Below are 25381 nucleotides of genomic sequence, written 5' to 3' on the forward strand. Positions count from 1 at the left end.
CGGAGCCCACGCTCACTTCACTACGCCTGCGTGCTCAGTCCTGTCCCACTCTGTGCGACCCCACGGACTGCAGCCCGCCAGGCTCCTCTGTCCGTGGGATTCTCCAGGCCAGAGTCCTGGAGGGGGTTGCCATTTCCTCCTCCAGGGGACCCCCCCTCCCAGGGGTTGTCTCCTCCATCTGCTGCACTGGCAGCTGGGTTCTTTATCACGCAGCCACCTGGGAAGCCCACCCACCTTGTTAACCCCGGTTTAAAGTGTTGATCCAGAGAAGAAACTCACACGTACCCACTCATATATGCATATGTGTGGGTGCATATATGTACAAATAAATATATACACATGTATTCACTTTCACTTTTCACTCTCATGCATTTGAGAAGGAAATGGCAACCCCCTCCAGTGTTCTTGCCTGGAGAATCACAGGGATGGAGGAGCCTGGTGGGCTGCTGTCTATGGGGTCGCACAGAGTCGGACACGACTGAAGCGACTTAGCAGCAGCAGCAGCAGCAGCAGCATTCATATAGAGAGGAAAACTAGGTGTATGTATAACTTATAAATCTTCCTCTGGAAAATTATATACGTATGATTTTTTCCAGGGATGTTATACACATGTGTGCATATATACACACATACTCACACGTACGGGTGTATCCTCTTCAGAGTTACTTGCTGGCTTAGCTGAGGGGAAGGGAGCCAGGACTGAAGGCTTACTGAGATTCCTGCCCGTGGAGAGTGTCGCGTATTTCTCTCTGCACATACACTTTACAAATGTAACATCCAGTTGTGTGTGAAATCTTACATCCTCTTCACTTCGTGTATGATGAGTGCTTTCCCAAACCCTTAAACAGCCTATTTTTAAAAAATGTCATTTCAATGGCTGGCCAAAAACTCTGCAGTTAGTGCATGGGTGTGTGTTTCCATTTCCTCAGGAGAGGCTCCTGGCAGGTGCTGTGTGTGGACGTTTAAGGGCTCTCAGCTTGTGTCGCCAAGCTGTTTTCCAGAAAGGTTGCGCCAGTTTGCAACCCCATCACCTTCCAAGCTTCTAAGTACTCAGCAGCAAATAAAAACCATCACCAAGAGCACTAAATCCCCCACTCCGTTCCAGACAGGGGTGTGGGGACCGTTACCCTCGTTTTCAAGAGGGTGAAACTGAGGCAGAATAAGGTTAAAACGAGCAACCGAAGCCACGGGCTTCACAGGTGGTGCCTGGTGAAGAATCCATCTGCCAAAGCAAGAGACGTGGGTTAGATACCTGGGTCGGGAACATCCCGTGGAGGAGGAGATGGCAACCCACTCCAGGATTCTTGCTTGGAGAACCCCCTGGACAGAGGAGCCTGGAGGGTTACAGCCCATCGGGCTGCAAAGAGTTGGACACTGAGTAACAGCATGGGCAAGCAAGCAAGCAAAGCCACACTGCTCACAAGAATCAGAGACGAGGCTGGGACGCAGCCATCTTCAAGGACCACGGCTCCCGTTACCCGAAGCTGCAGAGCGCCACCTTCCCCAGACCCCTGCCCTGACCCCGCTCTGTGCCGCCAGACACCAGGGCGACACTGACGGTCTGTAATGGGGTGGGCAGCCTGCTCCTGGGCTGTGGGGAAAAATGCCAGGCGCCTGAGGACCACATCGCCACAGTGGGGAGTTCTCCCAGGCATGGACGTGTGAGGAGGACCCTGTGAGGACGGACCGTGCGAACAGGAGGACGTGGTCAGCATCTCCGAGGGGGCCAGGTGGGCTCCCAGGGTGGAGCCCCTGTGGCACCCTCCCTCCACCTGACCGTCTACACCCGTGGACAGAGCAGAGGGCCCTGGCTGGGGAGGGGGGAGTGCTTAAACTCTAGAGATCCAGGGCAGACAGGGAGAGAAGATAAAAATTAAGGATTGTCTGGTGTGTTAGAAGGTGATAAACGCTACTGGCGAGGAGAGGCTGACCAGGGCTGGGGCTCAGCTGTCCACGGTTCCATCGCCTTTGCAAGAGGGTGACCAGGGTGGGTGTCACTGAGAAGGCAGGGCCTGAGCAGAGTGGAGGCAGGAGCCAGAAAGAGGGCGACCTGGGGAGGCCCCGAGCGGAGGGGCATGTGCAAAGGCCCTGCGGCACATGCCCGCGTGTGCACGCACAGACACATGGGAGGCTCCGGGCTCTAGGAAGCCCTCCTCCCCTGTGTCCTGGGGGTGGAGAATGGCCCTCCAGGAAGCTTTAGGCATGGTCAGTGGGCTCCGGGCTCCTGGCTGTCCGGGACTCGGGGCCGCAGGCACAGAGGGGTGCTCAGGAAACCCTGAGCGGGGAGCGCTCTGAAGGCCAGCAGGGCTCTGGCCAGAACCTGACCCTCTGAGCCACTGGGCCTCGTTTCCTCGCAAGCACACAGGCCTGGTTCCACTGGCCTCCCTTGCCCAGAGCGAGGCTGGACCAGGCAGAGAGGAGGCGGTGCCGGCTCGTGTCCAGGGCCAGCCCGGAGCATCTGAAACCACGTGCACCTCACCGATCTGCTCTGGCTTCTGGGTGTAGGTCGCAGGCCCCGAACAGCTCCCGGGCTCTCCCAGGCCCTCTGCTCACCAGTACCCGCCCCTCAGCAAGCTGCAGCAGGCAGCAGGCTTCACCGGCGACCGTTCCGGCTACCCCATTGCCTGGTGTCACGGGCCGTTCAGAACTACACTTTCTGTAACTGAGAATGACTATAAACTCCTCCTGTGGGGCTGTGGGAACCTTCCGGACGCCTGGAGGGTCTGCGTCTCAGCCTCCCCACGGAGGTGAAAGCGGGACTGAGGCCCCCAACAGAGGACACCCCTCCTCACAGCTCCACCGTCCTGCGAACCCCAAGGTCACTTCTGGACCCAACACCTCCTCTGAACCCACCACTTCCTGAAACGGAGCTATTAGTAGTCACATGTCTTATGGGCGAGGGGACGGAGGCTCAGAGAGGGGAGGCCACTCACCCAGGGCAGCACAGCTAATAAGACACGGTGCTCCAGACTCCGACAGAGACGTAAGGCAGACAGTAAACAGCAATAAATATTGCCCGCGTCACTCCGGGCCTCCCTGGCAGGACCTCCTCCCCCGAAGGGTCTTTCCTGGGGCACCCACTGCCCGCCACCACCCACGGACCCCACTCGGGGACTTCAGTGCCAGAGAGCTCCACAAAGCCTCGGGAAGTGGAAACCGCCTGCTTTTCACCAAAAGTTCAAGGGCTAGGGGTGACTTGGGCCCACACTGTAAACCCCAGGCTCCTCCCAGGTGTGCAGAGAGGGCCAGGTCGTGTGGCCCACAGCGACCCAAGACACAAGCGGAGTTTCCACCCCAGGAACCCGCTACAGCGTCACACCCTGCGGGGGATCCCGAGAACGTTGGCTTATGCGGCTACATCAACCATCTTCTGCGTCTGAACTTAAAACCAGGAACCGTGTCAAATACAGGAACACAGTGTCCTGCCTCCATCGGCAGCACACACCTGACACGCACTTCCTTGCCGGCGTGAAGGCGGTTTTGACCTGAGGGTCCCCTGCGGGGTCCCTAGAACATACTGTGAGGCCCACTATTGCACTGTGAGTTCCCACAAGAACCACGGGGGCACGCCTGTGCCTGGAGCATCCACACGGGAAAACTGGGCCTGGCATGAGCCAGAGACACCCCACAACACACCCCGAGCAGAGCTGCTGGCCTGCCAGCCACACAGAAGAGCCTGGAAGAAACGGGCCCTTAGTTGCGGACCAGTACGGGCCGGGGGGTCCCGGGGACAGGAGGCTCCAGGTCACGCCCCAGGGTGTATGAGATCCTGTCCACTCACTTGGGTCCCACTCTCTCTGGGGTCTGGCCATCCATCTGCCCAGACAGCATTTCCTCTCAAGAGCCCCGGGTGGCCACATTCCCTTCCTGGGTCGCTAAGGGAAACCCTCGTGGGACTCTTCAGTCCTGCCGGGTCATCTCTGCACAAGACCACCCCTCGTGCAGAGCCAGAAGCTGAGCGCGGGCAGAGACGCAGTCCCAGGGCGCTGACGGAGGCAGCCGCCACCAGAGCAGGCACTTCCCTGCCCTCCCCGCTACCTGCACCCCGTTAATCTTGGCAACAGAGAACGCTCCGGAAGGGAGACCTCCAGAAACACTGGCTGTCTTTCCTGCTCTGAGATATCCATGGCTCTCCTCTGTATACACTGTCGCACGGGACCCCAGCCACATGCCTGAGCCCTGCCCGCGCTGTCTCACTCAAGCTGCACAACACGGGGCCGCTGGGGGTGTTGTTATGGTGCCCCTGTCTCAGATGAGGAAACTGGGGCTAGGCCCCATTTCAGAGCCATGCTTCACACTGGAGCTGGAACTTTTTTTTAACCCCAAATCAATGACCTTTAATTTTAAAAAGTAACATGCTCAAATCAGAAAACTTAGGAAAGAGCCAGAACTCTTAACCATCAAGAGTTAACCTGGTTAACTCTTAACCAGATGGGATGTCTCTGTCCTGCCACTGTTAACACTGGGACTGTGGCCACACTTCTCAGCCAGCCTCCCCTCTCCCTGGGGTGCCCAAGTCCACCTCACCTGTCCACGGTCCTGTTCAGAGGCCAGGGAAGGACATGTGTTGATTCCACTCCCAGAGGAGGGTCTGCCCCAAAGCCTTCCGCCCGGCACCCACTCCCCTGCCCTCAACCAGGCAATGCCTTAGAGTCAGAGGCAAGAAAGCACGCTCTGGTTCTTCCTATTCTGAATACGCTTTGCAAAACATCCTGGCAGCTGCAGCGAGCTATTCATCACCACCTGCCTTCCGAGCAGCCCCGCGCTGGAGCCATGTAAAGGCTTTGGGGTTTCACACTTCTCAGAGGCTCCCGCCTGCTCCGAGGGGCACCGAGGGCTTTGACCTCAGGGGCCCGGCTGGGCGGCAGACCCCTGCTTCCTGCAGCTGCCCCCACCTCCCGTCCACCCGGCCACCAGGCGGACGGCTTCCTCCCTGTGACGGGCGGGCAGGACCTGTCCTCCCCCTCCCCGCCCGGCGGCATTCCCAGTTCTGCATCGCCGGAACCCCATGGCCCGCTTTTCCGGCTGGAGGGTTGCCTGTTTTCCTTGGGAGCAGCAACTGAGCCTCCTCCCCACCAACACCGAGCCGGTCGGGGGCCCCTCCCCGCACCCCCAGGCTCAGGGGAGGCACTCCATGCCCACCTGGGCCGGCCAGGCAGTGCCCTCTTTCCGTGCCTGGCCCCGGGCTCTCCCACAGCCTGTGAGCCCCCATCACCAAGATGGAAGACAGCCCGCGGGTCGCCCTCCCCCGGGGAGCGTAGGGCCGGGAGGGGTACTCCGAGCTCCCTCTTTGCACCGGCTCCGCTCTGCCGGGACCAGGCCGGAAAGTTCCCAGGCGGGCGCGGAGCACAGAGCGCAGCACTGCACCAAAGCCTCCTGGGCGCCCGGGTCCGCGTCTCACCTCCCGCGGGCCCCGCGGACCCCGCGCAGGAGCGCGCCCGCCGCCGCCAGGCCGTCCTCGGGGCTTGCGCGGCCGCACCCGGCGCTGCGCGCTCCCGCCCGCACCGGCGGTCTCTTCTCGGTCCTCGGGCTCCCCGCCGCGCCCCGACCTCGCCGCCGGCCGGCCGAGGGCGCGTGGGCCACCGGAATTGGGGGGGGCTCGTGACGTCAGCACCGAGGGGCCGCCCGTGGGTGCCGCCCCCCTCCCGCCGCTCTGGGGCATCACGCGCGGACCACAGTGGGCAGGGTGCTGGCAGGGGCCCCTGGGCCTCAGACGTGGGCTTACGGGCGCTGACCTCTGCTGATCCCCATACAGCCTGCCAGGGACGCCCCGCCACTCGCAGAAACACCGGAGGAGGGGCGGGGCCTGAGATCTTAGGGCCACACAGGTGAGAGGGGTAAACCAGAGCCGCCCAGTAGGGCCCCCGGTGAGACAGGTAAACCAGACCTGCCCAGGTAAGGCGCTGGCATCAGGGTTACCCCAGTGCTCCAACCAATGACTCAGCCTAGCCCGGCCATCACTGCCCCCCTCCCCACCCTGGGAACCTTGTCTGGTGGCCTCCCTATTAAAATGTAATAATGATTTCTTTGTTAGTATATATATGCCAGGCATAATACATACACTAAATGCTTTAAATGTACGATCTCAGGTCTGTGAGATAACTGTCCTTTTTGTCTCCATTTTATAGATGAAAAACTGAGAAAAAAGCAAAGACGGGAGAGGGCAGGGGAAGTGACAGGCCCACCCAGAGGGCAGAGCAGCCGAGCTGAGCGCCCCCAGTGCTGGGGGGTGCAGGGGGCGGGGACCCACCCAGCAGCCCCGGCTCCATGTTCGGCGCCCCTCTACAGTGTGAACGCCATGGGCCCCCGACATGGTCCAGGGGCTGTGTGTCCCGGGGGCTGAGAGGCAGGGCACCCCGTGTCATCCCCAGGGTCACCTGGGTGACCGGGAAAGCCTCCTGGAGAAGCTTCCCCCTGCACTTTGGGAGGCGAGGAGCCACCTGCCCGGCTTCCATAAAGTCTCCATCCCCACAAGGGTCCTGTCTGCGGGGGTGGGCCCCCGAAGGGGGGGCTTGGTCCTCAGGACATGCACCTTCAGTGAGGGCCGCCATCTGTCCCGTCTCCAGATCATCGTGGCTGGTCAGCAGCCTCCTGCCCAGTCCCCACAGCTGCCCGGGGCCACCACCCCAAGGTGGGAGAGGACCCCCCAGGACAGGGAGGAGCTTGGATGTGAAGGCCGGCATTATCCCGGCCCCAAGGGGGAGACGCTCCCTCCATCTGCCCTTTATCCCTTTGGAAACCTCTACCATAAGGGCTTCCTTTGAGGCAAATATTGCTGTGGCTCTGGACTGCCAGCTCCCAGGCCTTCCCGGCAGCCCGCCCACCCCCGCCTGCCTGGTCTCATTCTGGAGAGATGCCCCACGCGTGGCTGAGGGGTGTGTCACCGTCGTCCCCAGCATTGCTGGAGAATTTGTTTAAGCCTTAAGAAACGATCCTATAACAATAGACATCCATTGTAGAAGATCTGAAAAGTTCTAACCAATTTAAGAAACAAAAAAGACTCCATAATCCAACCATCAAGAGGTTACTTCTCTTGACTTCCTGTTAGACATGCTTCAGATAATTTTTCCCTCAGCATTTACACAGAATTTTTAAGGAATGCGCTCTGCATGGTTTGCTCTGCTGGAGGCTTTATCACATGGTACCTTTCCCTGTCAACTGCCAGAAATCGGAGGTTCCTCAAAAAACTAAAGATGGCTCAGAGGTTAAAGCGTCTGCCTGCAATGTGGGAGACCAGGGCTCAATCCCTGGGTCAAGAAGATCCCCTGGAGAAGCGAATGGCAACCCACTCCAGTACTCTTGCCTGGAAAATCCCATGGGCGGAGGAGCCTGGTAGGCTGCAGTCCATGGGGTCTCGAAGAGTCGGACACGACTGAGCAGCTAAAACTTTCACTTTTTTCCCCCCCAAAAATGAAAAGTTGCCGTATGATCCATCAGTCTCACTCCTGGACATAGATCCAGACCTAACTCTAATCCAAAAAAATACACGCAGCCCTACGCGCACAGCCGCAGATTCACAACAGACCAAACAGGGAGACAACCTAAGCGCCCGTCGACAGAGGAGTGGACGCAGGAGATGCGGCCCAGGGCACAGTGGCGCGCCACTCGGGCGTGAGAAAGAGCGGAACCGCGCCATCTCCAGCAAGAGGGACGCAACCAGAGACGACCACACTAGGTGAAGCAAGTCAGGAAGAGAAGGGCAGGCACCGCGGATACCGCTTATATGTGGACTCTAAGATACGGCCCAAGTGAGCTTATCTACGAAACAAAAGCAGGCTCACAAACACAGAGACTAGACTTGTGGTGCCAAGTGGGAGTCGGGGAGGGAGGGATTGGGAGCTCGGGCTTAGCGGGTGCGGACTGTCATACACAGGATGGCAGACAAGGTCCTCTTGTATAGCCCGGGGAACTCTGTTCAATATTCTGATAAACCATGATGGGAAAGCACGTGAAAAAGGATTTATATGTAAAACTGACTCACTCTCCTGCACAGCAGAAATTAGAACACTATAAATCAACTACACTTTGATAAAGTTGTTTTAAAAGACACAAGTTTAAACATACGAGAGTAAATAAATAAACCCAGTGGCAGGAATCCTCCTCAGAGACAAGAGGAGAGACACGGAGGGAAGAAGACCACTGACCCCAGAGGCAGAGGCGAAGGCTGAGGCCGTGACCTGAGGGGCCCCTGATCCTGGCGGGGCCAGGAAGGACCCCCACGCAGGGCCTCTGCAAGGAGGCCCTACCCAGGCCTTGACTTTGGACTCCATTTAAGAAAATTAATTTCTGTTATTTTTCAAACATGCATTTGGCTGCCCTGGGTCTTCACTGCTTCCCGTGGGCCCTCTTATTGCGGAGCATGGACTCTCTAGTTGTGGCATGCTGGCTTAGCTGCCCCGTGACACGTGGGCCCTTAGTTCCCTGACCAGTGATTGAACCCCTTCCTCTGCACTGCAAGGCAGACTTTTAACCACGGGACCCCCAGGGAAGCCCCCACACTGCCGTTCATGGTCACTTGCTACAGCAGCCTCAGGAGAGGACTGTGCACGTGTGCGGTCAGCCACATCCGACTCCACGACCCCGTAGACGGGAGCTCGCCAGGCTCCTCTGTCCACAGGATTCTCTGGGCAAGAACACTGGAGTGGGTTGCTGTTCCCTCCTCCAGGGGACCTTCCCGAGCCAGGGATGGAACCCGTGTCTCTTACGCTGGCGGGAGGATCCTTTACCACCACGCTGTAGGAAACGAATGGAGCTGGAGAATAAGAAACCGCTTCCTATGCTTGTCATAGGGTCAGGAAAACATCCAGAATGCTCTCGGCACTCAGTGGCTCCTTACACCACCCATCTGGCCGAGGCTTGGACACCCGCTGTGCTTTGGAGAGTGGGGACTGGGCGCTTCCCTTCTGTCCATGGGCAGCAGACCAGGGTGAAGGCGGACGTCCTGTGGGCACAGACAGGGGCGCAGGGGCTGAGGGGCTCGTGCCATGCGCAATGGGCAAGATGAACTGAGCAGAGTCTCTGGGCAGAGGTGGGGTCCTGCCTGCCAGAGGGACAGCATAGACAAACGCCTGCGACCTCCCGCCAGAGCGCAGTGCTGGCTGGGGCTCCCCGCAGCCTGGGGGACCCGGAGGTCCCCCGCATCAGAGGCAGGACGAGTGGGCCTGACATGCAGCCCAGGCCAAGAAGGGCGTCCTGTGGGTGCGGCGGGCAGAGCAGGCAGGGCCTCCAGCTCCCGCACCCTGCTGGCGAGGACACCTTCGGAGCTCCAGGTCAGCATTCACTCGGGGTGCCCAGGTCTGGAATCCTGTGTCCCTCAGAGAGCAGCCAGACCAGCTGGGCTGCCAGGGTGGGCTCACCTCAGGTACCCCCAACACATACACCAGATGCACACTCACACATACACATAGACCCATACACACACACACACATATACACATACACATACACACTCACACACAGACATTCACACACACACACAGACCCATACACACACACATACACACTCATACACATACTCACACACACACACTCACACACACACAGACCCATACATACACACTCATACACATACACACTCACACACACACGCACACTCATACACATACACACATGTATACATGCAGATACACGCTCACATACATACACTCACACTTGTACCTAGATACATACTCACACACATAGACATATACACACATACACATACACACACACACATCCACTCACACACAGATACACACTCACACACATAGACGTATACACACATAGACATATACACACGCATACACACATACACACACAGACATATACACACTCACATACAAATACACACATACACACACATGCATACATACAGATACACAGACATATACATACACACGCATGCACACACACGTACATGCACACACACACATACACTCACGCACATACAGATACACACTCACACATATACACACATACACGCATAGACACATATACACACTCACAAATACACACACATTCACACTTATACATACAGGTGCATACACACAGACACACACACACACGCATACATACAGATACACAGACATATACACACAGAGACATACACGCATGCACACACACGTACACGCACACATTTACACACATATACACATGCACACATGCACACAGACACATATGCACATACAGATACACACTCACACATATACAGACACACGCATAGACACATACACACACTCACAAATACACAAATGCATACACATACACACACGTATATACACTCACACACATGCACACACACACTCACACACCCAGACATATGCACACACCAGTGACCCCGCCCCTGGTGGCAGCAGGGGCCCCTTCTCAGCACCCACAGGCTCAGCAGAGGCTGCGGAAGAGCGTGGGCATCCTTGGCCTCCAGAGGGCAGACCCCCGCCCCATGTCTGCGTCTGCCTCTCCTCCTGGGCCTCTTGCCCCCCACCCCCCCATCCTTGCCCGACAGTGGTCCCTGCGGGCAGGGGCCCAGAGGCATCCCACAGAAACAGAGAAGAGGCGGGGCTCGGCGGCCCCCCACCTGACGACATGGTCCCCGTAGGCCAGTCTGGACTGTGGGCACCGGGCGATGCTCCCCTTGGATCTGAATGTCGCCTGTGCGGGCTCTGGGGAAGCTCAGCCCCTGCGTTGGGTCCCCAACGACGACAGCTCTGTCCCCAGGTGCCCAGGGCAGGGCAGGCGCGGGGGTTCCCAGGACAGAGGCCGCATCCTGCTCAGCGGCAACAGGGCTGACTCCAGGCAGACAGTGGCCTCCCCTCCGCCCCACCCGGCTCCTCACCGTAGTACGTAGGCCATCCAGCCCCCACCTGGGTGGTCACAAGGGCTGATGGAGCAGCCGGGACCTGGGCATGGTGGAGAGGAATGCCATCCACACTCACTCTGATGGTTTCTGACCTGAGACCCTGGCCCAGTGCAAGCGGCCCAGCGCGTGTTTGGTGGACACAGGGGGCTCAGGGTGTGGGGATCTGGCCAGGGACCCCACCTGAGGCCATCTCCTTGGGATTTGAGGTGTCCTCACCCCCACAGATGACCTGAGCCCCTCTGCCCCACAGGGAGACCCAGGAGGCCCAGTGTCCAGTAGAAGACCTTGAGGCCATGGGCTCCCCGGCCAGGCCTGTGAGGACCCGGGCCCTGGCCACACAGAGCCCTGCCTGAGGGAGTCCCAGCTTTGTGGCCAGTTTGAGTACTTAGAGCCCACAGTCCAGAAGCTTCTCCAGGCAGGCACAGGAGGGGTGGGGGTGGTTGGGGAAGGCAATGAGGGGAGAGTCCCAGGTGAAGGCAGAGGCAGCCTGAGGAGGCCAGGCTGCATCTGGTCGGCCCCCAGACACCCCTCGACGGCCCCCAGCCCCAGGCCAGGCCTCCCACGGCCCATCCAACCACACTCCCAGAGCCAGATGAAGCCACATGGCCACAGAGCCTTTCAAGGACTCCCCGAATCTAAGGATGAAGCCCAGCCTTCCCCACGAGCTGTGAGGGTCCTGGCCACCCTGCCCACCATGTCCCAGGCTTGCCGGCTCTGTCTGACCCAGACACCATCCTCTTTCTCCCTCTGGGGTCCCTCAGCCTAGAAGGTACCCAGCCCCTGCAACCCCGGCAGGGATTCCCGAGTCAGGGTGAGCCCCAGCCTGGTGGGGTGCCACGGAGCCGGGCCGCCACTCCTAGCTGCCCCCCCGTCCGCCCAGGCCCCCTCTCCCATCTGGTCTCACTTCCGGGCCTCTGCCTGCAGCCCGCCCCCTGCCCCTTGCAGGGAGGACCCCCAGCCCTCACTTAGGTGTCAGGCCCCACGGCTACTTCCTCCCAGGCGCCCTCCTGACATGCACTACCACCGACACACGATTACCTGGTCAGTGTCTGTCTCCGGCCGTGAGAGCACGCTGGGGGTTGTGTGTTCCCTGAGCGGCTAGTGCAACGCCCAGCCCATAGTGAGCGCTCAGCCCAGGTGGGCACACGGCCACGTGTCACAGCCCGGCATGCACACCCCTGTCCACACCCCGCGTCCCTGCCGCACACGGCTCTCCGAGCACGTCCATACAGACATGCTGGCCTCCAGGCACACACATGCACCCACATGCATGCTCGCACTCACTCCCAGCGTGCGGCACACATGCCCCTCCACACGCAGGGCCCTCATGCTGTGCACACATGGGCACACACACAGCTGAGCATGCTTGCTCATGCCATCCCCGCCACCCTCACTCCAACAGGCGCCTGAGCTGCTGTTTGCCGCCTCTGCCTCCGGCGTGTTTGCCAAGCAGTTTCCATGGCGACACATCTCAGCTCGGCTGGGAGCGGGGAAGATGGCCTCCATGGAGGGGACGAGCCTTGAGGTCTCTGCATCCACCAGCTCCACCAGCAGGCAAGGGCGGGTGCTCCCCAAAGTGGAGATGCCACCCCTGGCCCAGCCTGTATGAGGCTGGCACCTGAGGCGGCGGCTCTGGAACTTCTGGGTTACATGCTCTAGGGCGAAGGTCACTCAGTCATTCAACAAACCCTGTATGCTGGCTGCAGTCACCTGAGGCACAGGCCTGGCTCACTAGACTGTTATCCCAGCATCTGGCTGAAGGCCCATCCCACAGGTCAGTGGTCCCTGAGCATCGAGGCCTGGCCACTCACCCTCTGCTTACATGGGGCAAGGAAGCCATGCTCCCTGCCCGCCCACATGCTGGAAGACCAAACGCAAAAGCAACCCTGATTCTGCACCCCTGCCTGAACCTCCATCCTCTGTGCCGCAACGCCTGTGAAGGAGGGAACCTGCCCGGTAACTGGCTTTGGCCACCCAAGGCGACAGTGACACCATGCCAGGGCTCAGCCGCAGGATGGCGTGCTTCTGCCTGCTCTCCCGTGGGCTCCTTCGGTCTGCAGCAAGGTGAGGGGACATGCGGCCTCCTAGCTGAGACTACCACCCCCCCCCAACCCACCACAGAGCGAGCCCAGAGCAGCAGTCTGCCAGGCTGGCCTTGAGACCCTTCAGATACAAGAAAACGTGGTTTTAAGTCGCTGGCCTGAGACTGCTTGTTACACAGCAGTAGCTAAGAGACACACCCTCTTCCAAGGGCCTCATGCAATCAGTACAGGCCAGAGCGTGTGGGTTATCCATGGACCCACCCTGTGCCTGAGCCTGGTGGTGGAGAGGACCACTGCTGCCTCCTGGGAGCCCACAGCACTTCAGAGAGGCGGGGTGAGCCGCCCAGGCCCTGCGATGTGTAGGAGCAGGTGGGCATGGCCACAGAGCCTGGCTGGAGCAGAGCTTCCTGTTTCCTTCCCCTTGGACACCTGTTTGCAAACATTACTTCCTGGGTAACTACACTTCAGTTCAGTTCAGTTCAGTTGCTCAGTTATGTCCGACTCTTTGTGACCCCGTGGACTGCAGCATGCCTGGCCTCCCTGTCCGTCACCAACTCCCGGAACTTACTCAAACTCATGTCCATTGAGTCGGTGATCCATCCAGCCACCTCATCCTCTGTTGTCCCCTTCTCCTCCTGCCTTCAATCTTTCCCAGCATCTGGGTCTTTTCCAGTGAGTCAATTCTTCCCATCAGGTGGCTGAAAGATTGGAGTTTCAGCTTCAGCATCAGTCCTTCCAATGAATATTCAGGACTGATTTCCTTTAGGATGGACTGGTTGGATCTCCTTGCAGTCCAAGGGACTCTCAAGAGTCTTCTTCAATACTACAGTTCAAAAGCATCAATTCTCTGGTGCTCACTTTCTTTATAGTCCAACTCTCACATCCATACATGACTCCTGGAAAAACCATAGCTTTAACTAGATGGACCTTTGTCGGCAAAGTGGTATCTCTGCTTTTTAATATGCTGTCTAGGTTGGTCATAGCTTTTCTTCCAAGAAGCAAGCGCCTTTTAATTTCATGGCTGCAGTCACCATCTGCAGCCCAGAATGAAGTTTCTCACTGTTTCCACTACTTCCTTGCCCACTAGGTCGTCCCCTGTCGCAGTCTGGGGCTTCTCTCGTTGTGGAGCAGGGGCTCTGGGGTGCACAGGCTCTGTGGCTTGGGTGCACGGGCTTAGCTGCCCTGTGGCATGCGGGATCTTTCATGACCAGGGATTGGAACCCTTGTCCTTTGCATTGCAAGGCAGATTCTTAACCACTGGACCCCCAGGGAAGCCCACGCTTTACTTGCAATACTAGTAACTTGTCTTTTTTCTTCTTTCTTAGCCTAGAGGACTTCGCTGTTTAGTCGCTACGTTGTGTCTCACTCTTTGGGGACACCATAGGCTGCAGCCCGCCAGGCTCCTCAGCCCATGGATTTCCCAGGCAAGGATTCTGGAGTGGGTTGCACTTCCTTCACGAGGGAATCTTCCCGATCCAGTCAAACCCTGATCTCTTGCACTGGCAGGCGGGTTCGTTACCAGGGAAGATTGACTTGAGGCCTACTGACTTTCTTGATTTCTTCTAAGAACCAGTTGTTGGTTTCATGATTTTCTCTATTAATTTCCTGTTTCGTTGATTTCTGCTCTTTTATTCTTTCTTTCCCTGTCCTTACCTTGGGTTGAGTTTGTTCTTTCCCTAGTTTCCTAAGGTAGAAGCGTAGTTTATTGATCTTAGATCTTTCTTTTCTCATACATGTATTCAGTGCTCTAAATACCCCTCTGAGCACTGCTTCGCTGCAGTCCATGAATTTTGATAAGCTATAATTCCATTTTCATTCAGTTAAAAATACGTCTGAGTTTCTCTGGAGATTCCTCGACTGCGCAGTGTGCTTCTGAACACTGAGACTCACCTCCAGGAGGCAGACAGTAAAATCCCCATTTCCCCCAGGCCCCCACGGCCGAGAGGCAGCAAAGCTCGGCTGCACTACCTTCTGCCCAGTCCCGAGGACCAGCCCAGAGCTAGACTCGGCTGATGTCATGAGTGACTCCGTTGCCTGGCCAGTGAGCGCTGAACTGCTACAAGGTTGGAGGGTTCGGAGACTGAAAGTCTGGCCTGATTGGGCCCGGGGTCACTGGCCTCAGGGCCAAGGCCAAAGCCGCACTCTCCAGCCTGAGCGGTTGGCTCGCTGAGCCTGGGTGTCCCTGGGGCATGGTGGGGGTCTAAGCAGGGGAACCCCCACCCCAGGCCAGGGAAGCACGTGGCCCCCATGCAGAGGGCCCTCCCCAGCTGTGTCTCTGAGCCCCACGGGGCCTGGGCTACCCCCTGGGCCGTCTCAGAGTCGCCGACCCACTGGCATGGTCACAAGACATTTATTTTGAGTAGAAAATGAGCCATTTCTTCAGCAATACATCAAAATGGGACTCCTTGACCTTGCTGGGCTCGCCTGGTCCTGGATCCCAGAAGGTCCCCTGGGCGCCCGGCCAGACCCCTGGGAGGGCAGGGCCCGAGGAAGGGTCGTGGGGCCCCAGCAGGGTCCCGGGGAGGGCAGGGCCCGAGGAAAGGCAGTGGGGCCCCAGCAGGGTCCCGGGGAGGGCAGGGCCCGAGGGAGGGCCGTGGGGCCCCAGCAGGGTCCCGGGGAGGCCCCAGCAGGGTCCCAGGGAGGGCAGGGCCCGAGGGAGGGCTGTGGGGCCGCAGGGTCCCAGGGAGGCGCTGCTCAGCTGGTCAGTAGCAGTCGGCCTCGTTGTCTCCCAGGACGCCCACGGTGGCCAGCATGTCCTGCAGGAGGGACTGGGGGCTCCTCTCCACGTGGTCACTGCTCTCGGCCAGGGTGTCTCGAAGGGCCTCCAGGTCCATGGACCTCAGCACAGCCAGGACAGCCTCGGGCGCCAGCTCCCCCAGGGGCTGACCCTGTTCACCGGCCTGCCACCTCCGCAGGGCGGCCTCCACAGAGGCCACATTGGGACCGTCCCCCACCTCCTGCTGGCTGCCGGAGGGAGTGGCCTTGGCCTTCAGGAAGAGGAGGAGGTCACAGGACTTCTGGGCCACGGGGCGGTCACAGTCAAACAAGGACCGGAAGGCGAACTCGAAGAGCTGGACCCGGCAGAGGGCCTGCAGGGCCTGGGTCAGTGCGCCGGGCGGGGCCGCCGTGGAGGGGCCGCGGGGGCCCAGCAGCTGCTCCAGGAACACCAGCGCCAGCTCCAGGCCCTGGACGCGTACCTCCCAGTCCAGGTCCCTGCTCGCCGCCCGCAGCACCGGGGCCACGGACTGCTCCGGGTCCTCAGCCACATCTGCGTAGCCGTCCCGCAGCCACTCGGTGAAGACCCGCATGACGGCCCGCCGGGGGAACCCCTCTGAGTCTGTGGTCAGGACGAGCAGAAGCTCCTCGAGTGGGGTCTTCTGGAAGACAGAGTGCGAGGCGGGTGGGTGGGGGCCAGGCACAGGGGCAGCAGGGAGGGCCCCCGAGGGACCCCGCGTGAGTGCTGGGGCTCGGCCTGCTCTGCCTCCTTCAGGCCACGGGCCCCTGGGCCCCCCACCTGCTCATCTGTCAAATGGGGGTGACCACGTCCAAGTGACAGGGGTGTAGGAGGCCGAGTGGGAGACTCCAGGCCCTGCCCACACCCGTGGCAGACCCGCTTCACCCTGGCCATCAGGAGGCTGGCCAGCGGTGGGCCGCGTGGCCGTGGGGCCCACCGTGTCCTACCTGCGGGACGGCTGGGTGCTCAGGGCTGGAGGGGGCGGTGAGCAGCCCCCAGCTGGACAGCTGCCCCACGGCGGCCACTGCACTTGCACGGACGTAGCTCTCAGGGTCTTGCAGGAGCTGCCTGGTGAGCTCGGGCACCTCCGAGCCTAGCAGCGCCTGTCTGAAGCTGCCCTGCCCTGCGGGTCCAAGCAGCCACAAGCAGCAGTGACCAAGCGCTGAGTCCACGGCCCCGCCTCACTCCCCCAAAAGCAGCCAAGAGGGCCCAAGATCCCACAGCCTGGGGGCGGTGCCAAGGCCAGGCCAGCCCCCGAACCCTGTGCTCACCTCCCCAGTGTCTGGTCATCTGGGTCAGGAACTCGAGGCCCGAGTCCCTCACCTCCCAGCAGGGGCTGCACAGGCGCTTCTGTAGCACGGCAAGCAGCTCTGGAATGGAGGGACGGCTCAGGGGGGCCCGCCCCGGCCCCGCCTGTGGCCTCCCCGCCGTGCCCCGGCCCCCGCCCCCACCCTGCACGTCCCTCAGCTCCCCCGGGGGGGCGAGGGTTACCTCCGAGGACCAGCTGGGCGTAGGGCTCCAGGTCACAGCAGCCGGGAGGTGTGGCTGAGCTCAGGAGCCAGCGGAGTGTGGCCTGGAAGGCCTTCTTCAGAACCTGGGGCGGCAGGGTGAGCTGGCCCCCGCCCCACCCAGTGCCCTCCGCGCCCGCCCGGCCCTGGGTTGTGCGATAGGGACGGCGTGCTGGGGGAGAGGGGACCTGGGCCCAGCTTCTGTGAGGCTAGAGCCTCTGGAGGAGGCAGACGGGCATCAACACAAGACAGAGAAGCAGAGGGCGGCTCTCCTCGGGACCCCTGGTTCCCAGGTCAGACGGGAACACCAGGGCCTTTTCCTGAAGGCCTGCCACCTAACCCCCCACCCCGCCGTCTGCTCAGGGCATGAACCACTGACCCTGCGCCTCACAGCATAGCAGCTCTGGGGCTGTGAGAACAGGGAGGCTGGCAGGGAACCTCAGGGAACTTGGTCCCACGCATTAGGCCACCCGATTCTAGTCTCCGTCTCTCAGAGAGAATTCCTGGGAAGACTGGGCCCTCTCCCTGCTTCCCGAGGCCCCTCCCTCAATCTCCACCAGCCCCAAGCCCGGCCAAGCCCCAAGCAGCTGCCTGCCCACCCCCGCCCGCCCTGCCCGTACCGTGGGGCTGGAGTCGGGGCTCACGAGGTACTCCAGCAGGATGGCAAACACCTGCGTCACCAACTCCTGGGGGCCTGTGACAGACGTGGATGGGTGAAGGGCCCAGCCTGCCACCCTGGGGCCTCCCGCGCCCAGAGGTGTCAGCCCATGGAGAACAGGGGCACAGACGCCCTCAGGCAGCTGAATCCCGGCCCCTCCGGGGAGGAGACAGGAGAGGACAGCGGTCCCGGGATGCCGCTGAGCGATGCCCGAGCTGTGCAAGAGAACACATTCTCACTCACCCAGTCCCTGAGACAGGACCCCCAGGAAATCCAGGGCAGCTCGCTGGACGCGGACACAGCCCACCAGCATCGCGCACAGGCGGCCGCCTGCCTCGGAGCTGGGGGCTGCTGAGCCATTGCAGAATCGCAGTATCGTCACCACAGCGGCAAGCAGGGGCGCCTGGGGCCAGGGCGAGGGGCGCTGGGGCTGGGGCGGGGAGGGAGCGTCAGTGCCAGCCGCAGGTCCCGCTGCCAGGGCAGATGCGGGCCGGGCCACACCTACCAGGGGCTGCAGCAGCTCCAGGTGGGCCAGGGCGCTGCACAGGAGACCCACGCACGCCGACCTGGAGGGTGGGAACGTGTCCACGGCCATCAGGTCGCCTGCGGCCCCCTCCAGCAAGCCTGGCGGGGAACACGCTCCTGGTGAGTGGGCCCCTCCTGCGAGGCCGCCGGTCACTGATTCCTACCAGAGACGGGGCTGGCGGCTCTGAGCAGTGGCCATGCCGGGTGACATATAGTCTGAACCTGTCTGCAGGGCTCTCGAGTGGCGTCCCGCTCTCCCGGCAGCCCGTGCAGGGGCTGGCTTCTGCTGGTCAGAAGGCCCCTCTCTCCCTTGACGTGGGGCTACTGGGCACAGCGGGCTCCCTGTGTCTAACCCCCAAACCGCCATGCAACTGAAGCAGACAAGCTGTGGCAGAGGAGACCCGCTTTCCCATCACAGAACAGCCAGTCTGGGAGGACGAGTGCCAGGCCCAGGCGCCCGACGTGGTCAGGAACAGTCCACGCGGCCAAGGCCCCAGAAGCCACCACCGACTGCAGGGTCGGCAATTCTGGGGCCCCCTCGACGATGCCACGGGGTTGGGGAGGGGACGCTGCCCCACGAACTCCTGGCAGCACACGAGCCAGTCACTGCCGAGACCACGGCCCACAGCCCTGCCAGCCTCGCTCTTGGCTGGGGAGGCGATGCCCACCAGCCTGCCCCGGCCCCAGGGACGTGCTCAGGACCCCAGGGTTCTGCCTCCCTGCACCCGCCCGCCCTTCCCCACAGCCTACGTGGCGTTCCGGGGGCCTGAGCAGTGGCTTCCAGGACATGGGCCAGGGGCTGGAGGAGGATGCTGAAGGCCTGGATCCTCAGCGCCTGGGGACTGCAGACAGGACAGGGTGAGGGTGCCTGCCCCTCTAACACCCCCAGCAAGGCCGGGGCAAGGGGTCAGAGCCGGGCACCGGGAGACAGCGACCCTGTGGCCCCCTGACTGGCATGCCACCAGGAGCAGGGGTCCTGGGAGGTCCTTGACCCCACTGCCTGCCCTGCACAACATGAACCCTGGCCCTTACCAGTCCTGCAGTTTCAGGATCCCCGCGGCCAGAGGCCCTGCCTGCGTGGGGCTCAGGCGGCTGAGGGCCTGCGCTGCGGTCTCCCACAGGCCAGGGTCAGAGCTCAGCACAGGAGAGCTGCAGAGGAGGCCCCAGAAGCCAGCGTTACTCCCCCGTCCAGCCCACACCACACCCAATGGGCAGCTGTGCCCGTGGCGCTGGGCGTGCCCGACCCAAGACCGGAGGTCGTTCCCAGTGTGCAGGCTTTCAGACCCCCTGAGGGGTTCCCCTGACTCGAGGCAACCTTCTTGAGGAGCCAACGAGCCGCGGCCCCGGGTGTGACGGCCGCCCTGAGACCTCGAAGGAAACGAGCGGCGCCCCCTCCCCCGCCCGGCAGCTGCGCCCGGGGGCCTGACCGGGCCACGCCGAGGAGGAGGTCCACAAGCGCGTGCGGGGCCGGCACCGGGTCCTTCTCGAGCAGGCGGGCCACGAGGGGGCTCAGCCGCGCCCAAAGGCCCTGCGTCCAGAGGCCACGGCAGTGCCCGAACGTGGTGGTCAGGACGTGCAGGGCCTGCGTGACCCGCGGGGTGGCCTCGGAGCGCAGGCAGTCTTCGAGGTGACACACGACCTTCCGGGCACAGGCCGGCCAGTCCCAGGCCTGTGGGCAAACGCGCCCCTCAGCGGGCCCGCGCAGGGCCAAGTCCAGGACACGCACCAGGAGCTGCCCAGCGGCGGAGGCCACAAACAGGCTGGGATCTCCCTGCAGGGAGAAGATGGTGTCAACAGCACCTGGGGGGGGACAACGGGGCGAGGGGGGAGAGACAGGGTTCAGCTGGGACAGCGTCACGGGGCAGCAGGGACGCTGGAGACACAGGGGCTTCAGAGCCTGAATCCCGCCCGCTGGGGAGGCAGGGTGAGAGGCCCAGCCTCTCCCCGCTCGGAGGCTGGAACCAGCTGGGGGTTCACGGGGTTGGGGGTTTGAGAACCCTTGCCACTTTGGAGCCTTCTAACCAGTCTCAAAGCCACCCCAGCTGCTGAGTCTGACCTACAAACCAGAGCACACTGCACAGCCTAGAGGGGGCCCAACACTTGGTCACCCCGAGTGTTCCTCTCAACAGCCCTGTGACACCACGGCCGCTCTCCCATTCAGAAGAACCCAGCGCGGCCCAGGAGCTCACACAGGGATGGGGAGGGCAGAGACGCGGGCGGGGTGGGCGGGGCGGGCGGGGCACTCACCCGAGTCGGCAAGGAAGCGCAAGGCACTGGGGTGCTGCGCCAGAGAGTGCAGGCCTTGGATCCAGCCGCTGCGCACGGAGGGGGCCGCCCAGGCTGCTGCCCCGAGGGGGCCCGGCTCCCCGAAGAGCCCGGGCAGCAGCTCCCCCTGCTGGAAGTGAAGGAGGAATGAGCCGAGTGAACCCGGCTCGGCCTCCCAGGGAGAGAACTTGGGAAGGGCTGGGTGTCACACTCAGGCTCCGACCCTGTCACAGTGCGCTCCAGAAGCCCCTCCCACCGCAAACACCGCCAAAACGCCAAACGACCCCTCTGGCCATGACGCCCTCTGCCCGGAGACACCCGCAGGTCTCCACAGCCCCCTGGGCTCTGTGCTTGGCACGTGGGGTTCGTGCCCTCCTCCAGATGGCCCCCACCCCAGACTCCCCAGCACACCCCGTGTGTCAGGCCTGCCCTGCACATACACCTGCTCCAAGCCCTTCGGACCCAGCTGTGAGCCCGCTGCCCCCCGCCCACAGCAGGCAGTGCCCGACTCCCCACTCAGTGCCCATCTGCGCACAGGTGTCCACCTGCGGCACAGCAGCACACCGCCCTGACCCCTGCCATGTGCCCGAGGTTCCTGTTCCCCACAGGGCCCAGTACAGTGAGTGGGAACTCAGGGGCTGCCTCTTTCCCCCAGAGCCCCTCCCCGGGGCCGTGACTTGCTCAGAGCCTTGTCTATCTTGACAATAAAATGCTGGCCCCACCCTCGAGGGACAGGGTGCCTCTAGTCATCTCAGACTCCGGGTGCAGGATCCCTGGGCCGAGAAGACGCTCTTTCAATCACTGGAGGATGAGTCTGACCCCACGATGGCCTTACGGGGCACCGCTGCTGGTGGCAGCCCACAGGGAGGCCCTCTGTGGGATCACCCATCATCTAAATGGCCCCCCAAAGTTACAGCCCTCCTGGGGGCAGCCTGTAGCCAGTGGGAGGGCACCAAGGCTCAGCCCCCAGCCTCATGTCTTCTGTCCACAAGCCCCCTGCCCAGACGGGGCCCATGCTGAGCATCTCACTGACAAGCAGCCCTGGGGTTCTGTGAAAGGGAAGCCGAAAAGGGAACAGGAGCCCAAGCCAGTGCCAGGGGCCCAGGGCCCAAGGCAAGCTGCCTCTGTGACGCAGGGCCCAAACCTGCCGTGTCCCTTGTCCCCGTATGCAGGGGCCAGCCACCAGACAGAAGGGCAGCCCACGGCCTGCTAAGCCTCCACAGCCACGGTTGGCTGCAGGAAGGAAAAAGAGATGGAGAAGAAGAGACAGGAACCAGGGAGCACCCAGAAGTCAGAGAAGCTGGGAAAACCCACGTGATCGGGACTGAGGATCTGTTTCAGGGAGGCAGATGGTGTGACCGACCACGCCAGCAGCCCGACTTTGCAGGGTCCGCTGTGAGCCCTGCCGGTCCTGTGGCGTTCCTCTACTGAGCCTTCGCTGTCTCCTCACCCGGAGACAGAGGCGATGGCTCCTGACCTGCGAACTGGCCCGGGCTCTCAGGATAACCCGAACGTGATTCTGGAAATGCTGAGGTATGTACGGAAGGATGATCAGACATGAAGTCATTTCCTGTAACAGGCTTCAGTGTGGAACACCCTGGAAAGTCTGCCCCACCGTTAGCTGGGGTGGGCGGGGCCTTAGGAGCTTGCACTGCTGAACTGAGGGGCACCCACGAAGGGGCAGAGGCCCAACCCCAGCTCTGTCTGATTCCAAAAAGTTCACCCTCCACCCCAATCCGTTCCTGGTGAGTTTTTCAAAGGAGGACTATACCCAGGAATAAAAACCCTGTGGAACACATCAAGGTACGGGGGCGAAGCGAGTTTCAGAGGCTCGGGGGCCACGACAGCCACCACTGCTGGGCACCTGCAGGGGAAGGTGGGTCACGCAGGTGGGAGGCCCAGGCTCACCTGGAGGAACTGGAAGCAGTTCTCCTGGGCCGCAAAGATCCCTGCGAGGCGGAGTGCGAAGGACAGGATTCTGGAACTCAGATCCTGGGGTTTCAGCACATGGAACAGCAGCTCTACCAGGCAGGGGTGTTCCTGCAGTAATAGGAGACTGGAGCCTGGGGACAGGCCCAGCCGGGACGCACGTCACCAGGGCGCCGTGCGTGCCTCCAAAAGGGACTGTCCTTCTGGCAACTCCCAGACCCCCCTCTCTCAGGCTGTTAGACTCAGTAGTCCAACCGGGAGAAGTATTTGCAACAACTGCTTCAAAGGACTCATTACTCTAATTCAACAACACCTCGACAACAGGCAAACAACTTGGACAGGAAATATAAACGGCCAGCAGACCCGAAAAGACGTTCTGTCCTGCTGACTATGAAAAAAGACACAAAAAGAGCAGCAGAAAATCTTCGCCTCTCCAGTGGGTAATTTTCTCTTAAACGGAGAGTACTACAGCAAGACACACAGGGACGAGGCATTCTTCTCCAGACACGGCACCTGAAGTGTCTACACACCAGAGCAGCGCTGCTCACAACAGCCAAGACATGGAAGCAACGTAAACATCCACCAACAGGTGCATGGATGAAGAAGGTGTGGTTCCATTGCACACACACAGCGGACCACGACTCAGTCATATAAGGAGCGAAACAGGGCCATTGGCAGCCACGTGGATGGACCTAGAGACTATTGTCCTAAGTGAAGAAAGTCAGACAAGTATCGTCTGATATTGCTTACATGCGGCATCTTAAAAGATGATGCAAATTAACTTATCTGAAAAAGAGAAACAGATTCATAGACAAAGAAAACAAACTTATGGGTCCCAAAGGGGAAGGTGGGGGGATAAATTAGGAGCTTGAGATTAGCAGATACAAACTACTACATTTAAAATAAACAACAAGGGTCTACTGGAAAGCACAGGGGATTATACTCAACATTCTGTAATAAACTATAATGGAAAACACTCTCAAAGAGTGTGTGTGCGTGCGCGCACGTGTGTGTGCATGTGTGTGCGTGTGTACATGTGTGCACACGTGTGTGCATGTGTGCACACGTGCGTGTGTGCACACATGTGTGCGTGTGTGCACGCGTGTGTGCGTGTGTGCACGTGCATGTGTGCATGTGTGTGTGAGTACGCACACCTGTTGTTGTTTAGTCACTAAGTCGTTTCTGACTTTGTGACCCCGTGGACTGTAGCCCACCAGGCTCCTCCGTCCATGGGCTTCTCCAGGCAAGAATCCTGGAGTGGGTTGTCATTTCCTTCTCCAGGGGATCTTTCTGACCCAGGGATTGAACCCGAGTCTCCTGCGTTGGCAGGTGACTTTACTGAGCCACCAGGAAAGCCTACATGCCCTCACACTAACCATAATTTGTGGGTGAGGAAATATGACAAGCCAGGGGGACTCTCTAAGATGTAGAGGAACGACGCCAGACAGACGGCCTCTTCCTAGCACAGGGGAGCCCTGCACCCTCCGGCCTCCGGGGAGAGTCGGCAGCTGCCCTCACCCTACCTGCTTCAGTGACTGCCTTAAACCAGTCCAGCAGCTTCTCCAAACAAGTGTCATCTGCCACCGGCTGCCTGGGGTCTGCCAGGACAGCACAGAGAGCCGGGAGGAGCCGGGCGCACTCTGGGTCCATGATGGGGCTGGGGTTCCTGCAGAGGAGATGTCAGGCAGGGCCAGACCCCATCCGCCTAGTCACAGGCAGCCCCCAGCCCCACCAGGCCCCAGGACTTTCACCTCAGGCCAGGTGATGACTCTTCAGAGGGAAACTCCCAGCTGCCAGGACTGCGGTGAAGCCTCGGCTGGGGTAGGATTGGAGGTTGTCAAGAGCAAACTGGAGCCCTCGAGTCTAGCGGTGGAGATGGGAGTCTGGGGTAAACCATGCAGCCTCAGGAGCTCAAAGGCAGCCAACTCTGGATTCTGGTGGGAGGAAAGAGCGTGAAACTGATCTAGGCTGCAGGCCTGTCGAGCTAGGGGCGCATGCCTCCCTGGGGCCAGCCACGTGTAGGAGGCTGATCCGCTTAGTCAGTCAGAGCTGTAAGGGTCTCAGTCCAGCTGGGAGGTGTCTGTCTCTGTGTCTGTCCCTCCCAGAGTCAGTGTGAAAACCCTGCAGCCAGCAGTGTGCGGAGGGGAAGGCGCCCTGCCCACTGTTGGTTCCTCCAGGGACTGCAAGAGCACCTGCGGGCCTGGCCTGGGAGAGGCCCGGGAGCCCGTCGGTCCTGTGGGCAGGAAGGGCTCTCGCCGGGGTATGGGGTGGCCAGTGACTCTGTCTGCCGGGGTCAAGAGCAAGCGGGGACGTCCGTCTGTCCATCCCTGGCCAGGCTACGTTCTTGAGGAAGGCGCCCTCCCCGTGGACCCCAAGGAGGACGCCAGGCCGGCGGCTGCGGTGGTGCTGGGGCCCAGTCCAGGGGCGCGCACGCGGGCCCCAGGCGGTTCTACGGCCCGGGAGGCCCTGGCCCCTAACCTCGACCCCGCCGGGCCCTCCACAGCGACCGCCACCCCTCCCCGGGTGCGCGCCTCACCCGATTCGCTTCCCTCAGCCGCCGCAGGCCCCGCCCCGGGCCGCGCGACCCGCCGGGACTGGAGGAGGCGAGGACGGGGAGGACGCCCCTGGAGGCCACTCTGAGAGCCCCAAAGGCCCAGGCTCAGGGAACGGGCTAAGGAGGAGCGGGACAACCCGCCGCCAAGCCCGTTGCCCGGACCCGTCACCCGACCAGGGCGCTCAGAGGTGTGCGCACCGGAACCCAGCAGGCTTTGCGCCTGGAAGGCGTGGCTTTCGGCGGAAGGGGCGTGGCCTCGCCGACCAAAGGCCCGCGTGTCTGAGCTGGCCAGCAAAGCAAGATGCCAGCCGCGCAGCAGGCACGCTTTC

The 25381-nt window shown here is 61.1% G+C and overlaps 1 protein-coding gene across 3 annotated transcripts; it reads right to left on the bottom strand.

Moving 5' to 3' along the window:
- On the bottom strand, positions 15214-25255 carry BRAT1 (BRCA1 associated ATM activator 1). 3 transcript variants are annotated; one of them, XM_018040498.1, is made up of 15 exons: positions 25035-25255; positions 24250-24432; positions 24022-24164; positions 22478-22632; positions 20552-20699; positions 19732-20104; positions 19337-19453; positions 19055-19146; positions 18285-18403; positions 18023-18209; positions 17742-17815; positions 17105-17207; positions 16885-16983; positions 16561-16736; positions 15214-16253 (listed from the first exon to the last, which is right to left on the bottom strand). In XM_018040498.1, the coding sequence occupies exons 3-15, from the start codon at positions 24146-24148 to the stop codon at positions 15582-15584; spliced, it is 2442 nt and encodes an 813-aa protein (XP_017895987.1). In that variant the 5' UTR covers positions 24149-24164; positions 24250-24432; positions 25035-25255; the 3' UTR covers positions 15214-15581. The 3 variants fall into 3 exon arrangements, with proteins under 3 accessions (XP_017895987.1, XP_017895986.1, XP_017895988.1); XM_018040497.1 differs by having other exon boundaries at positions 15214-16256; XM_018040499.1 differs by lacking the exons at positions 24022-24164; positions 24250-24432; positions 25035-25255 and having other exon boundaries at positions 15214-16256; positions 19732-20075; positions 20552-23309.

The sequence above is a fragment of the Capra hircus genome, chromosome 25 (genome assembly GCF_001704415.2).
Source record: "Capra hircus breed San Clemente chromosome 25, ASM170441v1, whole genome shotgun sequence".
NCBI lineage: Eukaryota > Metazoa > Chordata > Mammalia > Artiodactyla > Bovidae > Capra > Capra hircus.

Excerpts from the sequence above, each read along its gene's own strand:
- BRAT1 (XM_018040497.1), bottom strand. The coding sequence starts at position 24,148 with ATGGACCCAGAGTGCGCCCGGCTCCTCCCGGCTCTCTGTGCTGTCCTG. Across the intron at positions 20,700-22,477 it reads ACTGCTTCCAGTTCCTCCAG|CAGGGGGAGCTGCTGCCCGG; the intron begins GTGAGCCTGGGC and ends CTTCACTTCCAG. Across the intron at positions 17,208-17,741 it reads GCCCCGACTCCAGCCCCACG|GTTCTGAAGAAGGCCTTCCA; the intron begins GTACGGGCAGGG and ends CTGCCGCCCCAG.